Below are 26,335 nucleotides of genomic sequence, written 5' to 3'. Positions count from 1 at the left end.
CGTGAAAAAAGATAAATAATGCTTGAGAAAGCAAAGATTGAGGAGACTGTCAGTAAACCAACAGTTCAAAGGCAGAGGAGATCATGGCGGAGAAGGGAAATGATGCAGACATTCCAGAGCACTGAGCAGACCGTGGTGGCTGGCACTTAGAGGGAGACTGGCGAAGAATAGGGAGCTGGATTAGGGAGCGTCTGAGAGGCCCAGGAAAGACCAAGGGCCTGAGGTCTACAAATACAGCTTTCAGGGATTCAACACATACTAGATACTAGGCCCTGCATTAGGTACTTTACACACGTTTTATTTTTATATTTAATCCTTCCAAAAATCCTTCAGTGAGGAAGCTGAGACTTGGAGGATTGAATTGTCATTTTTCCAAGGTCACCCAGCAAACAAAGGAGACGAGATTCGAACCCAGGTCCAGACAACTCCAAAACCTGTTCTCTCACTTGTTTACCACTCTTTTCCCTCCCTGGGTTTCTAAATTTAACAAAAATGCCTCCTTTTTAAGAAGCCCCCAGTGTTCCTATTTGCCCACTGAGTATCACGGAAACATGGATCTGAGAGGAAAGATCTTAGATGCAGAAGAAAGAATGTCGAGTTCACAGCTTCAGGACTGGGCCAAGCAGTGATGATGGCTCCTCATGGCTCACAAAGAAGAGTAGTTCTAACACTGGGGCCTCAAGGCCAAACCTTTAACCCACCACCAGCATCACAAAGACAATATGGGAAAAAAGCAGAAGAGTACTTTTGTAGTATTTATCTAAAGGAAAAAATAGCCAAATTCCATCTATAAACCAGCTGGAGCCATAACACTTAATAAAGACAAATATAAACACAACCTGCACTTATGTCCAAATAATCAATTGCCCTCCAACAGAACAAAAGGAATGGGTCTTTGCAACAACATACATGAAAAAGAATGAGAGGTTTTAGTCATCAAAAAGCCAACTATGGGCCAGTAATAACTGCAAAAAAAACAAAAAACAAAAAACAAATGTGATCTTCAAACTGCATCAACAGAAGCATAACAGGTAGCAAGAGGGAGGTGAAAATTGCTTTTTTCTCAGCACAGGAGCATTCCCACCTTGAGGAGGAGGAGCGTCTGTCAGTTCTGGTGTTACACTCCAGAACATGACAAATTACAATCTTCATCTAGAGGACAGTGATCAAAAGGGTGAAATGTCTCAAAATATGCCACATCAGAGTAGCTGAAGAAACTGGGATTGTTTATTGAGGTTGATTTCTAAAAGTTACAGGATGCCTTTTATTTTTTTCTTTTCCTTTTGTTACATTTCCCAAGAGCTGCCTTGGAGAAGAAAAATTCAGATTCACTTTCTGACATAGAGGGCCAGGGAAACAGACTGAAACTCAGTATAAGGAAAAACCTTCCAATAGTAGTGTCTGGAAATGATATGAGAGCTTTCCTGAGTAGTGAGAAGGCCATCAAGGGAGGTAATCAAGAGACACTGGAGAGATGTTGGACTACATAACTTCTGATGCTCCTCAAAACTCCAGTTCCAAGCACATTGACACTCTTTTTTTCCTCCCATCAACACTGAAGAATCAGAGAAAACAAACTCTGAAAACCCATTGGAAGTTGGCCATAAATCAAAAATGGCTTAGTACAGAAGACAGTTCCTGTGTCCCCAACCGCCCAGCTCCTGCACCTCTTCCCAGCTCCCCAAAATGCCCCCTGGAAGGTGAAATGCAAGAAGGAAGACTCACCTTTCTTCTCAAAGTCCCCTTTCTCTTCCCCTGGTCGGCCCAGGCTGTCCAGGGTGTGGGTCACCTGACTGCCAAACTCATCCTCACGGGAGTCGTGGTTGGGCCGCCGGGGTGGGTCCTCATCCTCCTCGTAGTCATAGTCATCCAGGATGGGGGTCTCCCGGATGGGCACGCCGATGACAGAATTGTGGGCCTGCAGCCGGGAGGAGCGGAAGCTTTCCCGGGCCTGGGGACCCAGCAGCACGGAGGGGATGTAGTGGATCTCGTGAGTGGCTTCCGTGCTGGCGCTCTTCTGGGGGATGCGGCGACGCTTCTGCCAGCGCCGCTGGGCATACAGTGCCACACTGAACACCAGCAGCAGCAGCAGCAGTGCAATGAGGCCACCCTGGAGCGGGAGGGAAGAAGGACAAGCAAATGGGCCACCGTTCTTTGGGCCGGAGTGCCAGAGGGGGTCTTCCGTCCACCACACTCAGCCCAGATCCCTGGCTTTGGCTCTCAGAGCCTCAGAGCGACACCGTTTCCAAACCTGGTTTTCTCACCAACAAGCTGTGTGACCTTGGACAAACTGCTTCACCTCTCTGAACCCTGTTTTTCACTTGTATAAGGGTGAGTAAGAACCCCTGCCCTTCCTTCTTCAGAAGGTCGCCATGAGGAGCAAATGAGATGGATAACGGTCACGCCAGAGTGATGCAGACTGCTAAACACTGGGATGAGTCAGGGCTGTGGCTTCACACACAGAGCGTCTGAGTCCTGAATCCGCCTTCCACCAGCTGAGTGACCCCAGGACATTTGCTCACACCCTGTCAGCCTGGCTTCCTCACGTCTAGAATGAGTCCACTGAGGGCTCAAGAGACAGCAGCCTTTGTTCCATCCTGCTGGGAATATACAATAGTGTTGTCAAGGCAAACAATTTCTGCATAATGTATATTTTTATTATCAAAAACACTGATTCCCAACAGGGGGCCTGGGACAAACTAGGCGCTTCATAAGTATTTGTTGAATGAATGAATGAACAAATGCACTGTTCTAGGGCTCCCTTAATCAGAAATTTAAGGCATACTGAAGTTTATTTTTCTTTAACACATCCAACCAGTAAATATTTGGTTGAGGGGCTTCCCTGGTGGCGCAGTGGTTGAGAGTCCGCCTGCCGATGCCGGGGACACGGGTTCGTGCCCCGGTCCGGGAAGATCCCACATGCCGTGGAGCGGCTGGGCCCGTGAGCCGTGGCCGCTGAGCCTGCGCGTCCGGAGCCTGTGCTCCGCAACGGGAGAGGCCACAACAGTGAGAGGCCCGCGTACCGCAAAAAAAAAAATATATATATATATATATTTGGTTGAGTCTGCACACCATACATTAAATTGAAACAGGCTAAAGTGTTTACCAATGGATCTTGCATGATTCATGAGACTCATGAAATATCCTGCTCTGTGAACTCCTCAAGGGCAGGGGTATTTCCAAAGCACATCTGTGTTCCCCACAGAACCTGTCAAGGGCTGGAGGTGGAAGGTTTATATTCTCCTCGCCTCCCTTCTTTCCCCTGTGCCAGAAGCATCTCCAAGGAACAGGGGTAGCCCCTTCAGTTATCTTGCTTCACTTCATTATACTTTGTGCTTTCTGCCTGGGAGATTCGGGGCCACTTTGTTGAGTCCCTGATGTGTAATCCCTGCACTTGGGGAGGATCACGCTTGTGGTTTAGGGGGAGAGAGGCAAATAAACCAAGAGACTCTAGAACTCGGATGGTGCACAGCAGAGCAAGCGCTGAGCCTCACTGCGTGTGTGTGTGTGTGTTTGGTTTGGTGTTTTAGCTCTAAAGCCTGTAGTCTTTCAACCACACCCATGTGGCTGATTGTTCTTCCTTAATTATGATCGCATTGAAGGCGAGGACAATTTCTGAAAACTACTTGTATAACATCTAGCAAAGGTGACAGATGTTAACTAACCCTGAATAGCTTATCTTGGGTGGGGGTGTGACTGCTGTAAAGGATACCTGCTTAGGCCAAGAAGAACATTATTTACTAAAATGATTCAGCTGTCCTGCTGACTACATTAAAAAAGGATGATTTTCTTTTTCAAGTCCTTCAACTCACTAAGCTAGAATGCATCACCTCCACGGGGGATGGGCAGTGGGTGGTAAGTGGGCTAAGAGGTGACCAGGGTTGCAGGTATGGCTGACAGCCCCGTCTTGACTCTGGTGGTGAGTTACTGTGGGATCCCCAGGAAGGTTTCTCTGGATGTCAGAACTCAAAAATAAATATACTAAAATAAATAAATAAATAAATAAATAAAGCTATAAGTATGCATATTTATGTATATGTGTGTGTGTGTGTGTACGATCTGTCAAGTGTATGTAAAATGTGTGTGTGTGATTGGGCTTGACATGTATACACTAATATGTATAAAATGGATAACTAATAACCTGCTGCACAGAAAAATAAATAAAATTCTAAAATTAAAAAAAAATGTGTGTGTGTGTGTGTGCATAGTTTAGTACCTCTGGAGCCCTAGAAAAACAAGAACAAACCCTTTTTTCCCTCCACAGAACGTACAATAGAGATTGCTCTACGTCTAGAAATCATGTGTGATGTGGTATTATTTGTCAGTTTTTTACACCAGAGATAAGAAAGGAAAGAGACAGAAGGGGGAGTGTGGACAGAAGAGATAATAAGAAAGATAAGTGAAGAGAAAAAGGAGGCAGGAAGAACACTGTCACTCAATAAAACAGCAGCAGGCCCTGTCCTTACTACTTTTACTTAATGTTATTTTATTTAATCTTTAAGGCAATCCTCTGTAATAGTTTCTGTTCCATAAAGGAAATGAGGGGAAGGTGGTTCAGAGAGGTTAAGTAACTTGCTTAAAGTCACACAGGTTTTGATCCTAGGTCCAACTGGGAATAAAAGGCCAGGATGTGGTAAGGCAGGGATTTGAACCCAGTTCTTCACTGCATAGCCAGTGGCTATTTGACAGCGTAGTGATTCTACAGAGCAAAAGAAGGGAAAGGAAAAGTGGGAAAGATGGTGAGAGCGTACAAAGTAAAAGGGAATCCCGAGAAGGAAAAGGAAAACATTGTTTTCAAATCCAGGATTCAGGGGGCACATCTCGAGGCAAACTCTTCAGAGAAGCTTTTAATTTGGGTCCATGGATACCCTTTGGGAAATTGCCTTGCCTGACTCAGCCCTCTATCTTCTCCCCTTTGGTTGTTTCACTCGCTGTGAGGGGCAGACCTTGCCTGGTTCCAGAGTCCTTCATCCCCGGCCCCTTCTGCTCACCCTGATTATGGGTGTTTGACCCTGTGGTCAGACCCAGGACCAAAACTGACCTGGGAAAGATGAGGCTTAACCTATCTGTCCACAGGTAACCACCACCACTCCTCCCTCCCCACCACTGTATCCCGACAAGCCTCCCTGGATTCCCATGCAGTCCTGGATCAGCTCATAAAGCACCCCCAGGGAGCTCCTGGAAGGCAGAAAGCCCCCTCCTTTGCTTCCAGAGCCCTCTAGCTATATTTGGCATAGAGGCTAAGAGCTGACCTCAGACTGACACAGTTTTAGTCCAGGTTCTACTGCTTAAGAGGCTGTGTGACCTTGACTAGGTCACTACTTTTCAGAGCCTTGGTTTCTTCATTGGTTAAATAAGGGTAGTGTTCAGGGTCACCTCAGTGGATCATTGTGAGGCTAAGTGAGATGCCTGCAGAATATTTAGTGCCACGTGGGACACATGTAACTGCTCACAGACTGTTCGCTATTGCTGTTGCCAAGGGCATTCAACAAGTGTATATTTAATGTTGAATGAATAAATAATGAATGAATGAATGATTGACCTTCCGCCCCTGAATGTTCATTCTTGTCTTGGGTCCCTAAATCCTTCTCAGTCTGGACCAAACACTTACATATGCTCTGTCATTTACCTTTACACCTGTGCACATAAGGCATCGTTAACCTATGTTACGTGAGGAAGGAGGCCCAGAGACAGGAGGCTGTTTACCCAGGTAGTGCTGCTGAGATTCAGACTCACTGCATCCTGGCTTCACAGTTTTGCTTGTGGTGGGAAGGGACAGGCGCACCCCAGGTGTAATCAGCCCCTGCCCAGCCTCACCTCTGCCTCCTCAAATTACCTCGGCAACTTCAGGCACAGATTTCCCAGCCTAGGGAGCTTCCAGAAGGAGGCGGCAGAGGAAGACCACCCACCTCCCTCACCCCACTTTGATGGAAGCTGAGCCTGGGAGTCCCTTTAGCTCAATGATCTGCTGATTCATTTGACAGGACCCCAGGCCAGTGGCTCCAGCCCTCCTACTGGGGCACATGCTCCCTTCCCTCACTCCCCAGCCTGCCCTGACCTCTGCTCCCACCAGCTCAGCTAAGCCAATGACCACACAGCTTCCATTACAGATCAGGGTTTCATTGTGAAAACTGGGCCAAAAGAGAATTCCAGTAATCAAGGTCTCACTGTGCCACTGACCAACGGAAACAGACGTCCCCAGGCTGGGCTCCTAAAGGGCTCAGGGGGCCTCACCCAAGACACAGTAGCAGCTCGGGTGATGTTTCAAGCACCACTGACCAGCCCTATCTTCAGAGGTAGGCTCAGAGCATGCAGGAAAAGGTTCTGAATTCAAGTTGACTCACTATGTGATCTCGAATTTCCCAGAGGCCCTAGAGACCCTCAGTTCACTCATCTGTAAAATCAACTTGGTAATACTTGGAATAGTATAGCACATAGTTAGGGGTAAAGGCTGGGGGTCAGAAAGACGTCTTTAAAATCTCATGCTATCACATAAAAATGGGGCAATCACGGACAAAGGGCTGAACCGCTCTGAATCACAATTTTTTCATTCACGAAACCGTGTAAAAAGCGTCCTTATAGAGGGAGGTTAGATGTGAGTTCCTGGACACGGAGTGCTGTGCTCAGTGCCTGGCACGTGGTAAACCCGCGATGCTCATGATACTCATTCATGGTATCCGCAAGGTTGTTGTGCAAATGAAATCTAAACACCGATGTGACGGTCCTTGCAAACTGAAGGGTGCTGTGCACAAGCAAAGGAGCTCAAGAGAACCACATAGCCACCTCTGTCCTAGCGGAACATTTCACCCAAAGAAAGCAGACGAGTCACTCAAAATCAAGAAGAAACTATGATCTGCGTCCACCTGGGTCGGTCCAGGCTGCTGTGCTGCTCCACTCCTGCAGAGCTGAGCCCCCCCTTCTCTGCAGCCTTCCTTCACCAGGGCAAGCAAACAGAAAAGCAGGTCTGTCTCTGGAAAGGTGAGCAGGGCAGTGTCCAGCCGCTGAGGCTACCCGCCAGGGGAAACCACAGACCCCAGCGGAGGAGAAAATGCTGCAGGGCACGCAGGGAGCCCAGGAGAGAAAAGAGGATGTAAGGAGAAGGCTGTGAATGTTTAGAAAGCAAGTTAAGAAGAGGCCAAGGCTCAAGGAGTGGCAAGCTGAGGTCCTGCTGGCCTCAGGGACAACCCAAAGCCAAATCTGATGTGGACTGTGTTTCCTCTAGGCAGCCCAAGACAAACAAGGTTGGAGATGTGGCCATGAGTTGCAGAAATAAAAACCTCAGTCTGTTGGTTAGGGGTAGGTTTCTGTGAGACTACAGGCAGCACAAGCCTCGGGTGATTAGTTTTACCTTCTTAAGGGTCTGAGGATTTCACCGAGCTGTCAGGCAGGAAGTGGGAAAGAGACAGGAGAAGGAATACGTGTTCCCATCCGTCCTGGAAACTTCCCTACTAGAAGCCTCTCTAATAATAGAAGCTCACTCCTTCTATTACTGGTCTCAGATCCCTCCGTGGAGCCAGGCAAGGGTGAGCGTGGGCGATGTCAAGGGCAGAGTGATGTGATGGGGTAAAGCAGGTATCCTGGGGGCACACAGGCCAGCGTGGGAGCCCCTGTCCCTGCTTGCTGTTGGCCATGACAAGTTGGCTGCAACATTCTACCTCCTTGTGCTACAACAGACTCACCTATAAAATGTGCTGATTGGTCCCAATGTGAAGGGTTAAGCTAAGGATTAAACAAGACAATGAAAGATCTAGATAAAAGTCTGGCTCCACAAATGTCAACACCACCAGCCTCAGTCCTTCAGCCTCTCTATTCCTCTACCTCAAATCAAATCCTTTCATACCCTTCCCCCACCCTCAGAATAATGCCCAGATCTCTAGCCTGGCACCTAAGCCCCTTCATGCCTAGGTCTCTGCTTCCTTCTCATGCCTCCCTTCCCTACAAGTCCTACCTCATACCTTGTCCTGGAGTCGCACTGTGTGATTAGCATCTTCCCAAAGTGTGATGCTCTGAGCACTTCCCCAGTGGCTTCCTCCTCAGCCCAGAGCACTCAATCATTCCCTTCCCGTAGTGGTTCGAATAAAACCCACCCCCCAAATCATGTCCAACCAGAACCTCAGAAGGTGATCTTACTTGGAAATAGGGTCTTTGCAGTTGTAATTGATTAAGACGAGGTCATACTGGATTGGGTGGGCCCAAAATCCAAGGACTGGTGTCCTTAAAAGAATAGAGGGGACTTCCCTGGTGGTCCAGTGGTTAAGACTCTGCGCTTCCAACGCAAGGGGCGCGGGTTCTATCCCTGGTCGGGGAACTAAGATTCCACATGTCCCACAGCAAGAAAAGATACTAAAAACAAAACAAAACAAAACAAAAACTTTAAAGAAAAGGAATAGAGGACACACACGCGCACACACACACAATCACGTGAAGACAGAGACTAGACTGATGCATTTACAAGCTAAGGAAAACCAAGGATTGCCGGCAACCATCAAAAGCTATTGGGAGGCATGGGACAGATTCTCCCTCAGAGCCTCCAAATGAGCAAACCCCGCTGACATCTTGATCTGGGGCTTCTGGCCTCCTGAACTGTCAGAGAATAAACTCCTGCTGTTTTAAGCCCGCCCAGTTTGTGACAATTTGCTATGGCAGCCGTAGGAAGCTAATATACTCCTCTTCATGTGCTCACCTCAACTCACCCAGGCATCTCAGCTTGGACGTCGCTTCCTCAGGGAGCACCTTTGCCTCTGCATGTTGGGATGAGGCTGTGCTCTCTTCCCTCACAAACCCCATGGTTGTTGGTTATCTGGCTACACTGCTACCACCTCACCATCTGGTTGACCATTTTCCCACTCTAGTTTCTGAGCTTTCATTTATCCAGCCTAAAACATAGTGCTTGGCCCAGGAAGGTGCTTAGTAAACATCCAGAAGCCTAAAATCTTGCCCAGACTTTGCCAGAGGAATGTAAGTCTGACCCTAGCATCCAGAGGGCACCTGATCAGACCCTGTATGGCCCCTCTTTGCTGCTCTGCCTTTATCGCAATGCTCGTGCCTCCAGCTGGTTTGCTTAAACACCCAGTATCAAACGCTGAAAACCACACAGAGGTGAAAAATAGAAAGCACCTCCAAAACCACCACACCGAGAGAGCCTTCTGAAAAGTCAAGGTTAGAACTCCATTCAGCCTGGCCCCATTTTAATCTATTTTTCCGGTTAAAATATCCAGGCACAGGAGAAGGAGCCAGAGAAAGGAAAGAAAGGGATAATGTGAGAAATGCTTTATGTGACAACGTGTCATTCGGAAACTGATTATTTCTGTCTTTGGCCTTTTTAATATTCCCTCACAACAGCCAAGCCACAAAAGGATTTGGTATTCTAAGAATGGATTTATAATACTCTGTTAGGCAGTGATAAGAACATGGGCCTTTAATCCTCAGAGCTGTGAACATGCATATTCTCCCAAGTAATGTCCTTCCCTTCTCGTCACTTGAGTCTGGTCCCGACAGCCAGCCCCAGGACAGCTGAGGCCTGATGACCCACTGGGTGTTCTCCTGGCCGTTTGCTGAGTGACAGCTAGCAGGGAAAGGGGCTGGGTCTCCAAGTTCTCTGGGACATCTTCTTTCAGGCCTCAGACTACGTGTAAGCTGGAGGGATTATTAGAAAATAGGCCAAACCCATGGTGCTACAGGTAAGGAAACAGGCACAGAGAGTAGAAGTGACTTGACCAAGATCACAGAACATCCTGAAATGGTTTTGGAGGCAGACTATGTAGCCAACACTCCCCAAAGTTGCTGAGAAATCATGAATCCTGACAGTTGGATCTACAAAATAGTTTCTTTCCCCAACCTTTCTTTCTCTCCATCCTATGTCCCAGTCACAACTACCTTTCACCATGATAAGTTGAATACACTCTGAACCATCTCCCAGGCTTTATTCCATCTCCTTCACTGTACTCAGCCCATCTTCTATCATAAATAATGCACAGCGGGAAACAAAGCCCCTCCCCACTGAGTAAGCTGGAAAGTCCCGCAGCTTGACAGTTCATGTTCATCAATTGCTTAACTTATATCTCAAAATGTATGCCTCTGAGATAATCTTCTCAAAATGTATGCTTCCCCCATCCATGCCACCAACCCTACTGTGCACCTACGATAGGGCACCATGCCAAGTATTCAACCACATGGGAACTCACTGTTCCTACTTAATGTTCTGAGATTTCCTCTGCCTGCAACACTGCCCTCCTTGTTATTCCTCAACCCCACATCTGTAAGCTGAAACATCAGGCAGACTTCATGGCTACCTTCACTGCCATCTCCTTGGTGAACTCCTCTGGGATCTCCCCGTCTGCAGCCTCAGCCAGAAGGAATCGTTTTACCCTCTGAATTCCCAGAATACTTCATCTCAACCCTTACTTCAGGAGCTTTAGCATTTTCTACCTTGTATTAGAGTTACTGATGCTCAAGCTCCCCAATTGGTTAGATGATTATACCCACTGCTCAGATGAAAAAGTGGAGGCTCGGAAGATAAACTTGCTTGAGAATACACAACACAGTGGCAGATATATGGGATAAGACCTCCCACCTGGGGCTATTTCCAGTAAAACTGCAGGCCCACTCTCTCACAGACTGGGAATGGCCACTGGAGCTGCAGGAAAATAAGATGATAACATAGGTCAGAGCCATAGTGCAAATGGCATGACTATTCTTTAGGCATTAAGGATCCAAGACTTTTTTTTTTTTAAGCAGAAGAGTGGTGAGATCACATTGGATGTATGTGGTGAGGAGACTGGAAACTGGGAGACCAGTGAGATAGCTATTCACAGTCATCTAGGACAGCACTTCTCGACTGGGGGCAATTTTGCCCCGCAGGAGACATTTGATAATGGAGACATTTTTGGTCGTCACAACTAGGGAAAAGGTGTTACTGGCATTTAATGGGTAGAGGCCAGGAAATCTGTAAGCATCCTACATGCACAGGATAGCCAGGAACAACAAAGAATTATTTCTTTCAATAGTGCAGAGGTTGAGGAAGCCCTGGTCTAAGAGAGAGAAGATGAGATCTGAGATTAGGGCAGTTGAAGTGAGTAGTTAGCTAATGGGGTAGAAATAAGACACACCACAGGGTGGAAAGAATTGGTGTTTGATTGGCAGGAGGGGGACAGAAAGAAAGTGCCAACGTGACAGTGAGGTGTGGATTCTGTCACTGGGTTAGAGATGAATCTGTCTATGTGGTAATTTTTTTCCTAGGTAAGCTCCCAGAAGGTTATGAAAGATCCCAGCACAGAATCAAATGAAGAGATAAGTTTACACGTATGAACAATTAGGAGCGGATAAATGCACAACAACAAAGATGTGCATGTATATAATATATATATTATATACATGTATGTATGTATTCATGTGTATAAAAATATATTCTCAACTATCTTTATATATAGATACAGATATAGATATATATGGCTGGCTATATTTATCTATAGTTATCTCTTTGTCACTAGACAGATGTAGGGTGACCTATTTAAGGAGGTCCCATTATAGAAAATGAAACTTTTTTTCTTTTAAAGTAATCATCTACTTATAATGTATCTTTTAGCGACCCTATTTTATTTCCCAAGATGATGTCAAGGGAATAAAGTAAAAATGCAGAAATTTGTTGAGACATACTCACTCCCCATCCAGCTCAAACTTTCTTAACCATCTTTAGATCAGATCAGAATGGGGGCCAAATCCTGGGTGATCATTCTGAATGCTATAGCAGTTCATCAAGAGGAAAGCTAATGAACACTGAGTCAGGCAGACGTGGATTTGAGTCATGGCTGTACTATCCTTCCTTTGGGTGTCACTGGTATATCACTTGTGCTTCTTTAGTTTTCTCCTTTATAAACTGGGTCACTAACACCTAACTGAGAGGGTCTGGGGAGGATTCAATGAGATTGCATTATAGAACACTGAGCGTAATGGCTTGCAAGTAGTAGATCTCAGGAAATGTTAGCATCCTTGTTATTGATGCAAGGCCTTGTTTCCTGAAAAGTTAGATACAAGGTAATGGTGGAGCCACCAAACTGCCTCTATTAAAGTATGAGATATTCTCTGTACAGTCTCCCAAAACATTCCCCTGATCACCCTGCTCTCCTCCTACTCCTGCTCTCCAAGCTGTGTGACCTTGACCATGGCCCTTCCCCTCTTCAGGGCAAGTAGATAAAATTGGCTGGTTTCTAACAGTCCTTCCAGCTCCAATATTCCAGATCAGAAAAGCAAAGGCAAACGTGAAAGCATTTTTGAACAGATGAAATATATATATTTTCATGACACCCGCCTCGCATTTCAGTTGTATAAGCATGAACTCACAACCCCAGTGAAACATCCTGTATCCCTCGCACCGTCTCACACAGCTGTGTTTTCGCGCATGCCACCCGCTCTGCCTGAAATGTGCTTCCCCCACTTCTTTGTCTAGTCCTTTAAACCTCAGCTCTTGGGTCATGAGTTCTCAGCAAGCCTTTGTGAAACCTGCTGTCTCTGGCTGGTTAAGTACTCACCTGTTAGGACCCCCAGTGACTCATGCTTCTGTCTTCCAACTACCCTCTCATCACCCTGAGTGCCCCTGGAGGACATCCTTAATCAACTCCACGTACCCAAGACCAAGCCCAGGGTGCAATAATGAGTAGATCTCACTAGGCACTGATTGTATTTCCACAGTGAGAGGCAGTGAAGGGAAGGGCAGGGTTTCATTTATTTCTGAATAAATTTGAATGGCACATAGTAGATCCTCAATTACTTCTTGGAAGAATTAACGAATGAATCCATTATAAGTGCCTCCTTGAGGGTGGGTGACTGATGTACACCTACACCTGTTTGGCCGTTCTCCGTGTGTGTGGGAGAGGGACCTGAAAACAATTCACAGGAGGCGCTTAGCACTAATCAGCATCCTTCTCCACATCCTCAGGTGGCCTCTCAAGTTCTGTCAGGAATCCCACTCTGAAGATGGACGGGGGGGAGCATCTCTGAGAGGACTGATTTTCTTCCTATTCTTTGAGTCATGAAGATAAACAGATGAACCCAAGTGACTGTGGAGGAGACTTGCACTCATTCACTGATTCACTCATTCACCAGATTAAGGGCATGCCTGGAACCAGGCAGGCCCAAGTTCAAGTTCTTGCTCTACCACTTGCCAGGGGTGTGGCCTTCTCTCTGTGAAGCCCAGTTTTTGCAGTCCCGACATGGAATAAAACCATTCACCAAAATGGGCTGTTGTGAGGATTAGATAAGATGATGTATGTAAAATATGTCCTACAGCCCTTGACCTACAAAAAAACATTCACTACATGGCCGTTACTGGCTTGACTGTTACTGCTATTACTGTCATGCCCCGCCCCTGTGCCAAACCTTCTGCCCAGATTTAGGAAAACCCAGATAAAGCCTCAAGAACTTGCAGTCAGTCTGGGGAAATAGATAAGTAAGCAGATGATGACTGTACTGCCCAGTTTGATAAGCTCTATGCCAGAAGGAAACACAGTAAGAAGCAAAGGTTCTGATAGCTTCTAAGTGCAAAACATAGAAGAAGTGGGAATAAAAAGGACTTCCCTGTCATTCCAATTACAGTTAAGTTCAAAGGTAGCGGAGTAGGCTGGCCCAACTTACCAAGTATACTCATACCCAAAATGTGACAGAAAGGCTGGATAACCAACTAAGCAGCCTGGCTAACCATGCAGGAGGTGATGGCCCCGAGTTCCGGTACCTGAGCTATCGCGTACCAGCTGTGCTCTGGGTGGGTCATTGCCCTTCTCTAAGCCTCAGTTTTCTCATCGGGACGTTGAGGAGAGCAGTCTTCACAGAATGGGGTTATTGTGAGAATTAAACAAGTAAATGCACAAAGCATTCAAGATGAGGTTTAGAACAAAGCCAGTGGTCAGTAAATGGCGGTTTAAAAAATTCTGACAGAGGAAAACTGCCTTGAGAAAGAAACCAGAACACTTATGTCCTAGCCCTGGCCCTACCCCCTTATAAACTGAAGAAGTTTGCAGAAAGTTCACTGGTCCTCATGTGTAATTTTTTAACGAGGTGGCCGTAGCAGCCCTGTAAGTGAAGTGTTCTTCATTTACCAGACAAGGAAAGACAGCCTCCTAGAAGTGACTTTGCCCAAGGTTGCAGAGTCAGTTAGAGGCAGGGCACACATTTGGTTCCAGAATCCAAAGTCTGTGATAATCCTGAAGCTCTCGTTTGTCCCTAGAGTCGGTGGTATCTGGACCCTGTGGCCTTTGCTCAGGGCATCATTCTCAGGGAATGTGTTGCAGACACACACGGTCCATGGAGAGATCCCTAGTACGGTGCCAACCTTACACCACTGTGCCAACAACCCAGCCTTCTGAGACAGAAAAGAGAGCTCAGACTCTCAAGGAAGCCGGAGGCTACGGAGAAGCTGGTCAACACTTAATACACTCAAAATAACTTTCATACAGGCAGGGAGCTTTGCACGTGAGCTGGCTTCTTGAGAAATCTTGGATGGGGAAAGGAGGTTTGGTGGAGGTGCAGGTCTGCAAACAACACACAGCCTCGTCAGTGAAGACCTCCGTTTGCATCACTGGTGAATGGTGCCCCTCACTCGTGTGTTCATCACGGCATGTCTATCTCTTTTCCTTGATTTAACTGTTTTCAAAGGGGACTTACCTCTCCCTGCTGTTATATTATACATTCATGTGTTAACTTTGTTTATGGTTGAATAGAACTTCCATAAGATAGGACCTCCATTTTGTTCATTACTTTATTGTCAGTGCTGAAAGTAGCACTCAGTGCTTTGTTGGTGCTTACTAAATATCTTTTGGATGGATGGATGGATGGATGGATGGATGGATGGATGGATGGATGGATGGATGGATAAGTGGATAAATGAGTGGGTAGATAGATGTCTCTACAAATGGCCTGGAAGTCCCAAAAGGGAAAGGGCTGAGTCTGAAGCATCCTTGAGTCCTGTCCTAGGGCTAGAAGACTGGAAGATACTTAGTGAATTCATACACACACACACACACACCACACACACACACACACACACACACTGCTGTGCATTCCCTCCTAGGGCCAGGGAAGGGGCACTGTGGGTAATTCAAAGGCAAACAGGACAACAGTCAGGCTACTTCTCCTTGCTTTGGGGGCAAAGAGGAGAAGTTGGTCTGCATTCCAAGCCTGTTTAATCATTTGCTTACTTGTAAATGCTCAGGAGACAATGAACCAGAAAGCAAAGAGGTGAGGTGATGTCCAACCCAATTATTCATGCACAATCACCTTCCACAGAAAGCAAACTGATAGCTATATCTATTTGCTATTCCTAGTCCTACGCCTGGATGGAAATAATAGGACTTTACATCCATGATGTAGCATCAAGTCCTGGCTGTCACTGATCAGCCGTACAGCCCTGGGCCAGCCACTTCAACTTTCTGAGCCTCAGTTTCCCCATCTTTAAAAAGACCATGATAACAGGTACCTTCTCCTCTTTATGTAAGGACCCATCTTGAGACTCATGTTTATAAGAGAATTTTCTCTGTTGCAAAGTGATTTACGCAGAGCAATGTTTAGTTAAAATAAGTGTTGAAAAAGAAAGAAGAAACACAATACCAGTAGTAACTCGGGCAGAGTGTCACTGAAGTCACAGAAAGCAAAGCTGCAAACCCAGAGGCTTTCCAATATTTCCAATGCCTTCATAATCTACCCATCAAGTTTCTTCAAAACGTATCACAAATCACACACTAGGGGTCTTTTGGAGGCACTGTTTTGCTGCCATTTCCCAGCACTGGTGATGGAGCTGTCTGTCAATTGTCCGGAAGGCGTGTTGTGACAGCCTGGAGGGTTTCCCCTACTGAGCCTGATCAGGAAAACCCCAGGAAAGGTAGTTACTAAGGGCAGAGAGGGTCAAGCACAAGACGACAACCAATGAGAACGGAGAAGAGAGGGGACTCAAGGGGAGGCAGATGTGAGCAATGACAGAGGCGGGAAGCAAAAATCGCTCAGTGCCCTCCTTGCAACCATCAGGGCTGACCTGGTACGATTCAGCCTTTCCTCTTTACCTTCCTGCTCCTTGTCTCCTGAGTTTTCAAAAACACAGAATTCAGCATTTCCTGAGTACCCCAAGTTAGCGGAGAGAACTGCCAGCCACCTACTGCCTTACTCTTAGTAACTCTTCTTACCTCGGTGATACCCTCCACCCTGGGGAACACCTCTGGCAACCCAGGGCACAGGCTGCAGGGGGCGCTGGTAGGTGATGCTTTCCTTCCTTGTTCAGGGAACATCCCAACTGAAACACGGTTAAGCCCCTATCCCCGCCATGAGTGCTAAGCACCTCAGACCGTGTCCCCTGAGGCCTTGCTGTCACCAGCTGGGCTGCTCCAAGGCAGCTCTCCGAGTTCTGCTTCCCCATTCCATCCCTAAGATTCTGCATCTATATCCTTCCAAGGACCTCCCTCAGATCCAGCCCCAGCTGGGCTTCCAAGACTGTACATTGTCCTTAGCTCAAGTCCAGGGTGAAGTACAGGAACCCCAAACCTCAGCACTTCATAGCCTAAAGGGGTCAGTGATAGCTCCCCCAAACCAGCCACCCAAGAAGACATATCATTCAGGGGCCACTAGAGCCTGAGGCTGGAAGGATGAGGTGTGGGACAGCCCAGGAACTGTGTCAATTAAAGAGAAATTAGATGCGGCTCAACTAAATGACCATGTCATGGAGTCACCTCCTTCCCATGTTGGTGACGGGTTTGAGCTCAATCCAGAACAACTAGCTTGGGTTCCTGGCCCCTCCAGAGCCCTGTGGATTTTGAGCCAACCAGAACACCCTGGAGGAACAGGTGGAGGTGGGATAGGACTGCCCCAGAGAAAGTCCCTGTTTCTGAATCTCACCTTTTTTTTTTTTTACATCTTTATTGGAGTATAATTGCTTTACAATGGTGTGTTAGTTTCTGCTTTATAACAAAGTGAATCAGTTATACATATACATATGTTCCTATATCCCCTCCCTCTTGCGTCTCCCTCCCTCCCACCCTCCCTATCCCACCCCTCTAGGTGGTCCCAAAGCACCAAGCTGATCTCCCTGTGCTATGCAGCTGCTTCCCACTAGCTACTAGCTATCTAGTTTACGTTTGGTAGTGTATATATAAGTCCATGCCACTCTCTCACTTTGCCCCAGCTTACCCCTCCCCCTCCCCATATCCTCATCTTAATCCTGAGCCCCCAAGGAAGCTGGGGATATTCATTTCCAAGGCTGCCATAAAAGTCACCACAAACTGGGTGGCTCAATACCCACTACTTGGTCCATAGATGTTCTCAGCAAATTTTTCTGTTACTATTATCATATTCACGCACAACTGCATTGTCTCTCTTCCCTTTATAGGGAACTTTTTTTTTTTTTTTTGCATTTCTCTCTCTCTTTCTCTCTTTCTGAAAGCTTTTACATCCCCCTGCCTTTTATCCATACTGTTCTGAAATTGCACCACAATGCAACTAGGTGTGGGATTTCCTCCCCTTTTTGTTCTCAGTGGACACTTTCAATTTGAATACTTGTTTCTTTTTTCTGCACAGGGAGGAATGTTGACATGATTCCCTCCCTCCCATTGTCTGTGCCTGGTTTCTGGGGCTCCTCCCGCTTTGCTGTCAACAAGCGAGTTTTCTAGGGGCTTAGCCAGGGTCTCCGGTTCATGAAGCCTCCCTGGATGCAGGGCCGCATGCCCTTCCAGGAGGCAGAGAGCAGGCTGGCAGTGGAACTCCTGAGGAAATCAGGGAGGGGCCGGATTCTGGAAGGATGCCCTGTCTCCAGTTTCCCTCAAGCAATCGGTCCTCACTCAAAAGGAGGATATCATGGAAAATTGCTGGACCTAAATCAGTATCAGGCTCAGTGGAAGTCAGGAGTTCAGAACTTAATTCTCTTAATGAGATTTTTGGGCAAGTCACTCAAGCTTCTTTCCTCACCAGTCAAGTGGCAATGATGATTTACCTTCCCTGATTCCCAGGGTGGTTGGGAGAAGCAAATGAGAGGATGCAGGTGAAGAGGCTTTGAAAATCACTAAGTGCTATTTACATACACGTGTATGTATGTAAGCAATACACATGCATGAAATTAAAATATACTCTCAAAACTCTTACTGCATTATAAATACTGAAACCTACATTTCTGCTCACCCTTCAAGATCCAGTTGAAATGTCCCTGTTACTATTTATTTGACTCAGCACCTGAAATAATTGGCTTGAATTTAGAACCACACTTTTAAAAAAAAGCAAGAGAGAAAAGGATATATTTAAACAAGAGAACTGCACACAGGGCACAGCAGCACCAACTGTGAGTAGTGGACATTCAGACTGACCAAGGAAGACAGTAGTTTCATGTTTCCCATCCCATCTTCCCTCTGGATTATAAATGCTCACTGAGTGTAGCAGTGAGAAAATGACCCAACTTCTTAAATTTCTGTCTCTGTATCTCTTGTCATAAGACATATATAGGTTAATTCATGCAAATTAAATGTGCATATGATAGGACTCCACTGTTATAAAATGCTTCTTGTATCTGTCTTATGGACTGGAGATTCCCCCCCCGTAAGATTCCATTTGGACCAATGACTCCCCAGTAAAATGTTGATGGACTCTCGCTGTAACAGAAGGGCATCTTTGCAATGCTGTGTACGAGGGCTGGGCAGCAGGAAGGGAGTTACAGGAGAAGTAACTGGCAGAGGGCTAGAGGCAGAGCCAACACTCTCTCCCCAGATCAGAGAAGGCAGCAGTGGTACCCAGCTGCCCGCAACCAGCCTGCAAAGGAAGCTGTGGGCAGGGATAGATGGTGTCTGGGATGCAGAGTGAGACGAGTTAAACTCAGCAGAGGCCATACAGACGTGCCTGGCATCCAGACCACTGCCCCCTGACCCCGCTTCCTCTTTCTCTTCCCGGCCCTCCAGTGCCAGCTAAGCTCTCCTGATCAGTCCACGTGTCTCATACCATGCTCATGCCATGCTAGGCAGGGGCTGGAGAGAAACCTGGTAGGAGCAGACAGACACACTCATCTTTCTAAACTAAAATCTACCTTTCCAACTGTCAGAAGAGAAAGGAACTCAGAGTTCTTCAGGTTAGCCAACACTGTTATGATTATTAGTTTGTGAACGTTTTCCTTTTTAAAAAATCTTAATTGGGTACCCATTTCTGGAAAAAAAAAACATAAAAAATTTCCAGTTCAAGTGAAGATTGGGAGCCTGAAATTTCTAGGGTTCCATGGAACAGAACTAGAAAAAAGTACTCTTTCATTTTGCCAAGGGGAATATCAAGACCTTCATCGCACTGACAAATTAATTGCGCTAACTGAATCAATCTTCACAGGGAATCTGAGGTTGGTGCTAATATACCCATTTTGCAGGTAAGAAAACTCAAAGAAGTTATGTCATTTGCTCCAGGTCCCAAAATGAGTCTGTATCAGACCCATGATCAGAACCCAGACCTGTAAGATCAGTAGAAAATCTGGAAGGGTTTCTTCTCCCCTCCGGGAAAAATCTCCTCCCATCTAAAAGTGTATTACTGTAACTACAAGCAAACAATATAAACAACCACCACTGCAACAAAACAGCATCATTTGCGCAGCACTTAGGTTTAAAAGCTTTTCCCTGCAGTACTCCCTCATTTGAGCAGCTAGCTTTGCATTACACGGCTGGGACCAGGGCGAGGCGAGGGAGGTGCTCATCTTGCATGCAAAACGTAAAAGGATGCCAAAAACTTAGTAATCAAGATAAATAATATGTTAATACACTACTTTAAAAAATCAAAATGAATGCATTCCTGAGTGTTTTGACAACTCTTTCAATTCCGTGCCCAAGATGAGTGAAGCATTCATTCCCCTACTCTAGTCCCAGCCCTTCAGTCTGAAGATCTCTGAAATGGGGAGGAAATGTATTATTGTACTATTTTACTCTAAGGGAGGTGATTAAATAACATTTCCAGGGAACTAAAGGCAGGTCCTTCTGACTCCAGGCCTTAAGCTCCTCTTCGGCCAGCTGTGGGCCTCTCAGCCCTGGGAATCCGGTGATGTCGGTGTGATGGGGCTAGGGTAGTGCTGAGTCCCATTACACATACCCCGAAACCAAGGCACACAGTAGCCGAATGAGTTGTGCAAGATCCCAGGGTTACGGTGTGGCAGAGCTCAGTAATAAACTCAGTTCTGATAGGATCCCGCAGTCCACACAGCCTTCCATCATTACCAAAACATGAGGATTATTCTGAATAAGATGCAGAAACGTGGAGGCTCTGAGAGAGCCCGCAGATGGCCACCATCCTGAAGCAGTGGTAACTGGGCTCTGGGCTTCCTACCATTCTGGGGAAGTGCCAAGGAGGCTGCCCTGGGCTGTAGGTAGTGAGCTGGAGACAATGGGGCAGTGGGCAAGCAGTGGAAGAAACACCAGCCTGTTGGTTGGTTGGAGACTTGTCCAAAGAATGTCATGAGCAAAGGAGAGGGTACTCAGGGCAGGATGTGGGATCCCGGGGGCTGGCTCTGACATTTGAGTCTCGCTCTGTATTGCGCTGTAAGCTCTGTGAGAGCAGGGGTGTTACCTGTTCAATGCTTGGTATCTTGGGTGCCTGAAACAATGCCTAACACATAGCAGGGGCTTGATAATAGACAAGATAATGGACGAATCTCAGTCTTTGAGATTCAGTTGGGTACAATGAGCCCTAGACACTGAGTTCTTCCACTGCCCCCACGTAAGGGGCAGCCTCTCTCTGCCTCAGTGTCCTCACCTGCAAAATAAATACAATGTACCTCATGGGTATGTTGGAAGAGAAAGGTGAGTTAATATAGGTCAAGCTCTAGGTGCAGTGTCTGGCACCTCATAAGTGCTACATAAATTAGGCAAAAGGATAATAAGAGGGCTTCCCTGGTGGAGCAGTGGTTGAGAGTCCGCCTGCCGATGCAGGGGACCCGGGTTCGTGCCCCGGTCTGGCAAGGTCCCACATGCCACGGAGCGGCTGGGCCCGTGAGCCATGGCTGCTGAGCCTGCGTGTCCGGAGCCTGCGCTCCGCAACGGGAGAGGCCACAACAGTGAGAGGCCCGCGTACCGCAAAAAAAAAAAAAAAAAAAAAAAAAAAAGAATAATAAGAAAAGTTAGCCCCCAAAAGCAAACAGAATAGAGGTAGCTGATATTTTCTTTTTGTGTCTGACACTGGTTCAGCCTCCACTGCTGGCCTCAGATGAGAGAATGCAGAGCAAGGCCTGAACCATGGAGGGAGGGAGACAACCACTGCCTGGCACCTTCTACCCACCAGTCCCTGCCTTCCCCACTTTACCAACATTATTTTACTTAATCCTTACAAGTTTGTGAAGTAGGTTCTATTGGTATCCCCTTTTCCCAGATTGAGCCTGAGAGAGAGGAGGTAGTTTGTTCAAGGTTGTTAGAAGGGCTGGTCAATGAGGCCAAGTAGCTCTGAAGGTCAAGTTCCAATGGCCGCTGTGCCACACTCTGGCACACCTCACTCTTCCTCTCTGTGCACCCATCTGCAAGCAGGGAGTCAGAGAGGAGATGCTGGTGCGAGGCCTCCTGCCTCCAACACTTGGTGGATACAGGCTAGCCAGTCTCCTTGGAGACATGCAGTCATGTTTCCCAAGGAGCCCAGGGTGAGGGCTGCCACTGGCCATGGTTTTGGGAAGGTGGCAAAGTGAAACCCCACCGTCTTACAGAGCTGCAATTACCACCCCACTCCCTGGAGGGAGGAAAGAGGTGTTTAATAAAAGACACTCCCACCCCCATCCAGTGCAGGAAGGAAGGGAAGAGGTGCATCCCCAGAGGCTCTGGGCAAGAGGACCCACTGGTTTGCAGGTATTCCCTCAGGGCCCTTGGCCCAGCCTTGTGTATCCATGGCCGGGGAACAGAGGCTGGGCTCCCTTTGTAGGCTCTCACTGAGGGACAGTGGGATGTCAGGGATGTAGCTGGCAGAGTTCAAACCCAGACTGGCCTGACTCTGGGAGGCTGGTGAGCGATGCTGGTCAAGTCCTTGCTCCTCTCAGAGGCTCACTTATGAAAAGAGATTGTACCACGTGGTCTGCAAGGGTCCTCCCAGCACGGAACTTCTTATGAGTGTATGAATTGAAGAGGCCACAACCAGCATCTCTGGCTCTGGCCCAGCCCGTGACTGAATCTCTTCCACAACACCCTTCAGTGATGAGAGACTCATTACTTCTTTTTTTTTTTTTTTTTGTGGTACGCGGGCCTCTCACTGCTGTGGCCTCTCCCACTGCGGAGCACAGGCTCCAGACGCGCAGGCTCAGCGGCCATGGCTCACAAGCCCAGATGCTCCGCGGCATGTGGGATCTTCCCGGACCGGGGCACGAACCCGTGTCCCCTGCATCGGCAGGTGGACCCTCAACCACTGTGCCACCAGGGAAGACCGAGACTCATTACTTCTTGGAAAGCATAGCACCCTAGAAGAAATTTTGAATGTCTCTTTCTCTGACGAGCTGTGTGATATAAGAGAATGAGTTCTCTTCTCTGAGTCTCAGTTTAATCAGTAGAGAAACAAGGATGCTGGTGCCCACCTGGAAGGATCGCTGTAAGGATTAAATGAGCTAATGTGAGTGAAGTTCCTGGTACCCAGTAGCACTGGCTATTATTCTCCAAGTTGCCAAGCTGCCACTCTCCCAAGTAGAAACAAACAAAAGGGGGAAAAAATGGTCTATTCACATGCAGATACTAAAGTTCCAGTCTTTCCCTGCTGGAAGACAGTCCACAATACTCAAGGATCCATCAGGCAGGGAATGCTTCTTCATAGAACCTGAGGTGCATCACTTTATCAGTGTGAAAACTGAGGCCCAGAGGGTGTATCTGCCCTGCCCAAGGTCACACAGCAAGGCAGCAGCAGACTCAAGATTCCTGAATCCCAAAGTCATCATATACTCTACTGGGGTAACCAACAGGCCCTGTCATCCTTGGCTAACAGCATCCCCTCAGAGACAAAAGGCAGCACTGAGTCCCCACAATCATGTCAGCCGGTGTTACCTAAGCCAGACACTGGGCAGGACACTTGGAGCCCAGAGAGGAATGAGAAGTGGCCCCTCCTCCCAAGGGGCTACAAGTGCGGGAGGGACAGCAGAGGAGTTAGGGAAACCTGTCCACAGTTTCCAGAATATGATCCTCCCTCACTCCTTTTTTCCTCCTCTCTCCGTAAAAGGCCCAGCAAAGCAGACAGATGTTGACAACATCTGGGCCACTGTTGTCAGGCAGCAAGTAGCTCTCAGCTCCCATTGGAGAAAAGACGCCGTCGGTGTGAGGAATGATAATCAAGAGCTCACGTTTGCAGAGTGTTCTCTCTGGTTTCAAGAGACATCCCCAATCCTTCTTGCTCCCGTTCATTAGCCCCGGTGAGTGCTGCAGACAGCAGCTGTCTGAAAGCCAGACAGGGCCATTTCCACTGCTTAGAAGGCAAAACCGAGGCTCACAGAAGTTAAGCTTCCTGCCCCAAATCACAGAGCTAATAAGGCAGCTGGGGCCCAAACATAAGGTCCCATGACTCCTAGAATAGTGCTCCTTCTCTGTGCTAGGCTCAGGCATGGGCTGCAAGTGAGCATAAAAATGTATGCAGCCCTCTCTCTATATTTAAAGAAAGTGAGTGTGTACCAGGCACAGGATCACGTGGTTAGTATGCTTACGCGTTAATTCTCTCAACATTATGAGATAAATGTTATTATTATTATTTTTTTTTTTTTGCAGTACGCGGGCCTCTCACTGTTGTGGCCTCTCCCGTTGCAGAGCACAGGCTCCGGACGCGCAGGCTCAGAGGCCATGGCTCACAGGCCCAGCCGCTCTGCGGCATGTGGGATCTTCCCAGACCGGGGCACGAACCCGTGTCCCCTGCGTCGGCAGGCGGACTCTCAACCACTGCGCCACCAGGGAAGCCCGAGATAAATGTTATTTTTATCCTTCCTTTTTGGATGCAGAAGTTGAGACACAGTGAGGTCAAGTAACCTACGTGTGGTCACGGTGGCGACTAAGATGAGTCACTGGTCAAGTAGAAGGCCCAGGGACTTGGTGGGGAGAACTGGGGACGCTGGGTTCCCGGCCCTGCCATCCTTGCAAACTGGGTGACACTCTTGGCAAGAGGCAGAGCCGGACTTTGAATCCCAAAGCCGGTAGACTTTGGGCGTGACTGTGTGTGTGATAGTGGAAGGGGAGTGGGAAGGTTTCAAGGAGGAGGGACTGAGTCTTGAACAGCAGGATTCTGCCAGAATAAAGAAAAGGGTGTTACAGGCTGAAGCAATGTCCTCCACGGCTTGTGCTTGGCATGCTCCCAGAACGCGAGGTTGCTATAGCTGGAGCAGAGTGAGGAGGGGGAGAGGAGGAGATGAGGTGGGGACACACCATGAAGCCAGAGGGCAGAGGACCAAGAGACCAGGCAGTGACAACAATCGAGGGCAGCCGTCGTAAATTCAGAGCAGACGCTCGAGCTGCCCTCAGATGGTCCTTCTTACAGACTTGCCCTTCTGTAACGTGTGTCAGGTCTTTCTCCAGGATAACAATCTTTGAAAGGGTTTCTAGAACTTATCTAGTCCAATCCCAGTTTTGCAAATGGGGGTCCAAAGTCCAGAGATGGAAGGGTTTTGTACACACTCACTCAGCACAACAGGGATGTAACTCAGGGTGGAACCCAGGCTTTCTGCTTCCCTGGTAGACACTCTCCAGCCCTCGACACCATACTCTCAGCCTCATTTTCTGCATATCATGAGGCTGTAGCACAAGGCTCACATCCACTCCCTGACTACCTGAGTCCTGGTTAAATTTGTCCTTAAGATGCTTTTCAGAGTTGACACTGCAGCTCCTCTGAGCCTGCATGACTCACGAGTTCTCTCTAATGGATTCGTTTGGGTACATTTTCAGCTAGAAGAATCTTTGACAGCTGCACTCCTACAAGCCAGGAGTACCTTCTAAAGGATCCATCTGGTTTCGTTCACGCTAGAGGTCATTTTGACTTTTGTATCACTTCAAGCAGTGAGTATCTTGTGAGGAAGGGGCCTAAACACAAATACCTACAGAGAACGTGCATAGCGAAGGGAAGAGGATACAATAAAAGAGACAACAAACAGGGAGTGGTGGGGACAATGGCAAACGACAGCCCATGTGATCTTTCCACAGGGGTATCTGCTACTGAAATCCAGCCAATCGTTGCCATCCAAGAATGTGGATCCACTGTACATGGAGCATGCAGTTTTGCACGCGCACACACACATAATCTATACTTTCGTTTGAAATCTGATTTTCAAATTTGGGCAACCAATTTTTTTTTTTTTAACTGTGAACAAAATGAGACTCATCTGTGGCTTAGAGATGGTCTTGGGCTCCCAGTTTACAAACTGTTCTACAGGGTCCAATTAGTTTCACTGAACTTGGAGCTAACTTTGACATTCGCGTTACTATAGATCCTCTTAGAGAGTGCTTCCTACCTGGAATGGTTTCCCTGGACTCAGCTGACATCCTCCTGAGCATTCCTATAGACGGCTGGACTGAAAACTGGCAAGTTTCCACCTAGAGGCTATAACCTATAAATATATCTTAAACCTCCATTCCTTTTACACTCTGCTGGTGGATATAATTGAGTTTCTCTCTGTACCAAATGAGCTCCGTGTTCTTAGTACTTGACGTACTTAATGGAGGAAAGTCAGGAGGAGTCTGAAAAAGCAGGAATAACGTGGAAGTGTAACAGGGATATGTGGGCTGCAGGTATCACAAAGGTTTTATCGCCTCTTGTTAGAAGACAAAAGCATAAGTAATGTTATCATTTCACTCTCTGCAAAACCAAGGCTTTATGCTACCCTGCCCAGCTACATATATACAGGTGGCCTGGAGACATGGATGAGGGCTCGGCCGCTGCCAGGAGTTGATTCTCAGTAGGGGGCAGGTGGGCCCAAGGATGACTGGAGGTGAAGTTTGGCTGGGAAACCTGCTCTCCCAGGAACATGATAAGAAGATGTCCCTAGTGGGGTTCCTCAACACATGTCATGTGGGCCCTGTCGGCGTGCGGAACCCGCCATGCAAGGCCGAGGCTGCCCAGAACAAAACCTGGTGCCAGAATGCCACAGGGATTTCTGTGTGTCCCCTCTGTGTGGCCCTGCAGATGGAGGACACCAACTCCAAGCTTCTAGTTTGCCTGCTGACTCATTCATTCTTTCACTTATTCATTCATTCCATAAATATTGAGTGATTCATCACCATCACTGTCACCATGATCACCAGAAACATCAATGTCATCTATTTAGAGTCTTCTATTTTTCAGGCACTTTGCATCTGCATAGATCATTCTCTTCAATTCTATAAGAAATCTGCAAGGAAAGTATTGCTATTCCATTTTACTA

The 26,335-nt window shown here is 47.4% G+C and overlaps 1 protein-coding gene across 3 annotated transcripts in view; it reads right to left on the bottom strand.

Moving 5' to 3' along the window:
• ASTN2 (astrotactin 2) overlaps positions 1-26,335 on the bottom strand; it is a gene marked incomplete at its 5' end in the record, with an annotated part of 938,059 nt that overhangs the window by 711,855 nt on the left and 199,869 nt on the right. For all 3 annotated transcript variants that reach the window (XM_081237083.1, XM_081237081.1, XM_081237082.1), the window contains one exon: positions 1,726-2,110. In XM_081237083.1, coding sequence (XP_081093209.1) covers positions 1,726-2,110 — 385 coding nt within the window. The remainder of the gene's footprint in view (positions 1-1,725; positions 2,111-26,335) is intronic.

Source organism: Mesoplodon bidens, assembly GCF_964165515.1.
Source record: "Mesoplodon bidens genome assembly, chromosome: 6".
NCBI classification, from domain to species: domain Eukaryota; kingdom Metazoa; phylum Chordata; class Mammalia; order Artiodactyla; family Ziphiidae; genus Mesoplodon; species Mesoplodon bidens.
This window is presented reverse-complemented; position numbering and strand designations above follow the sequence as displayed.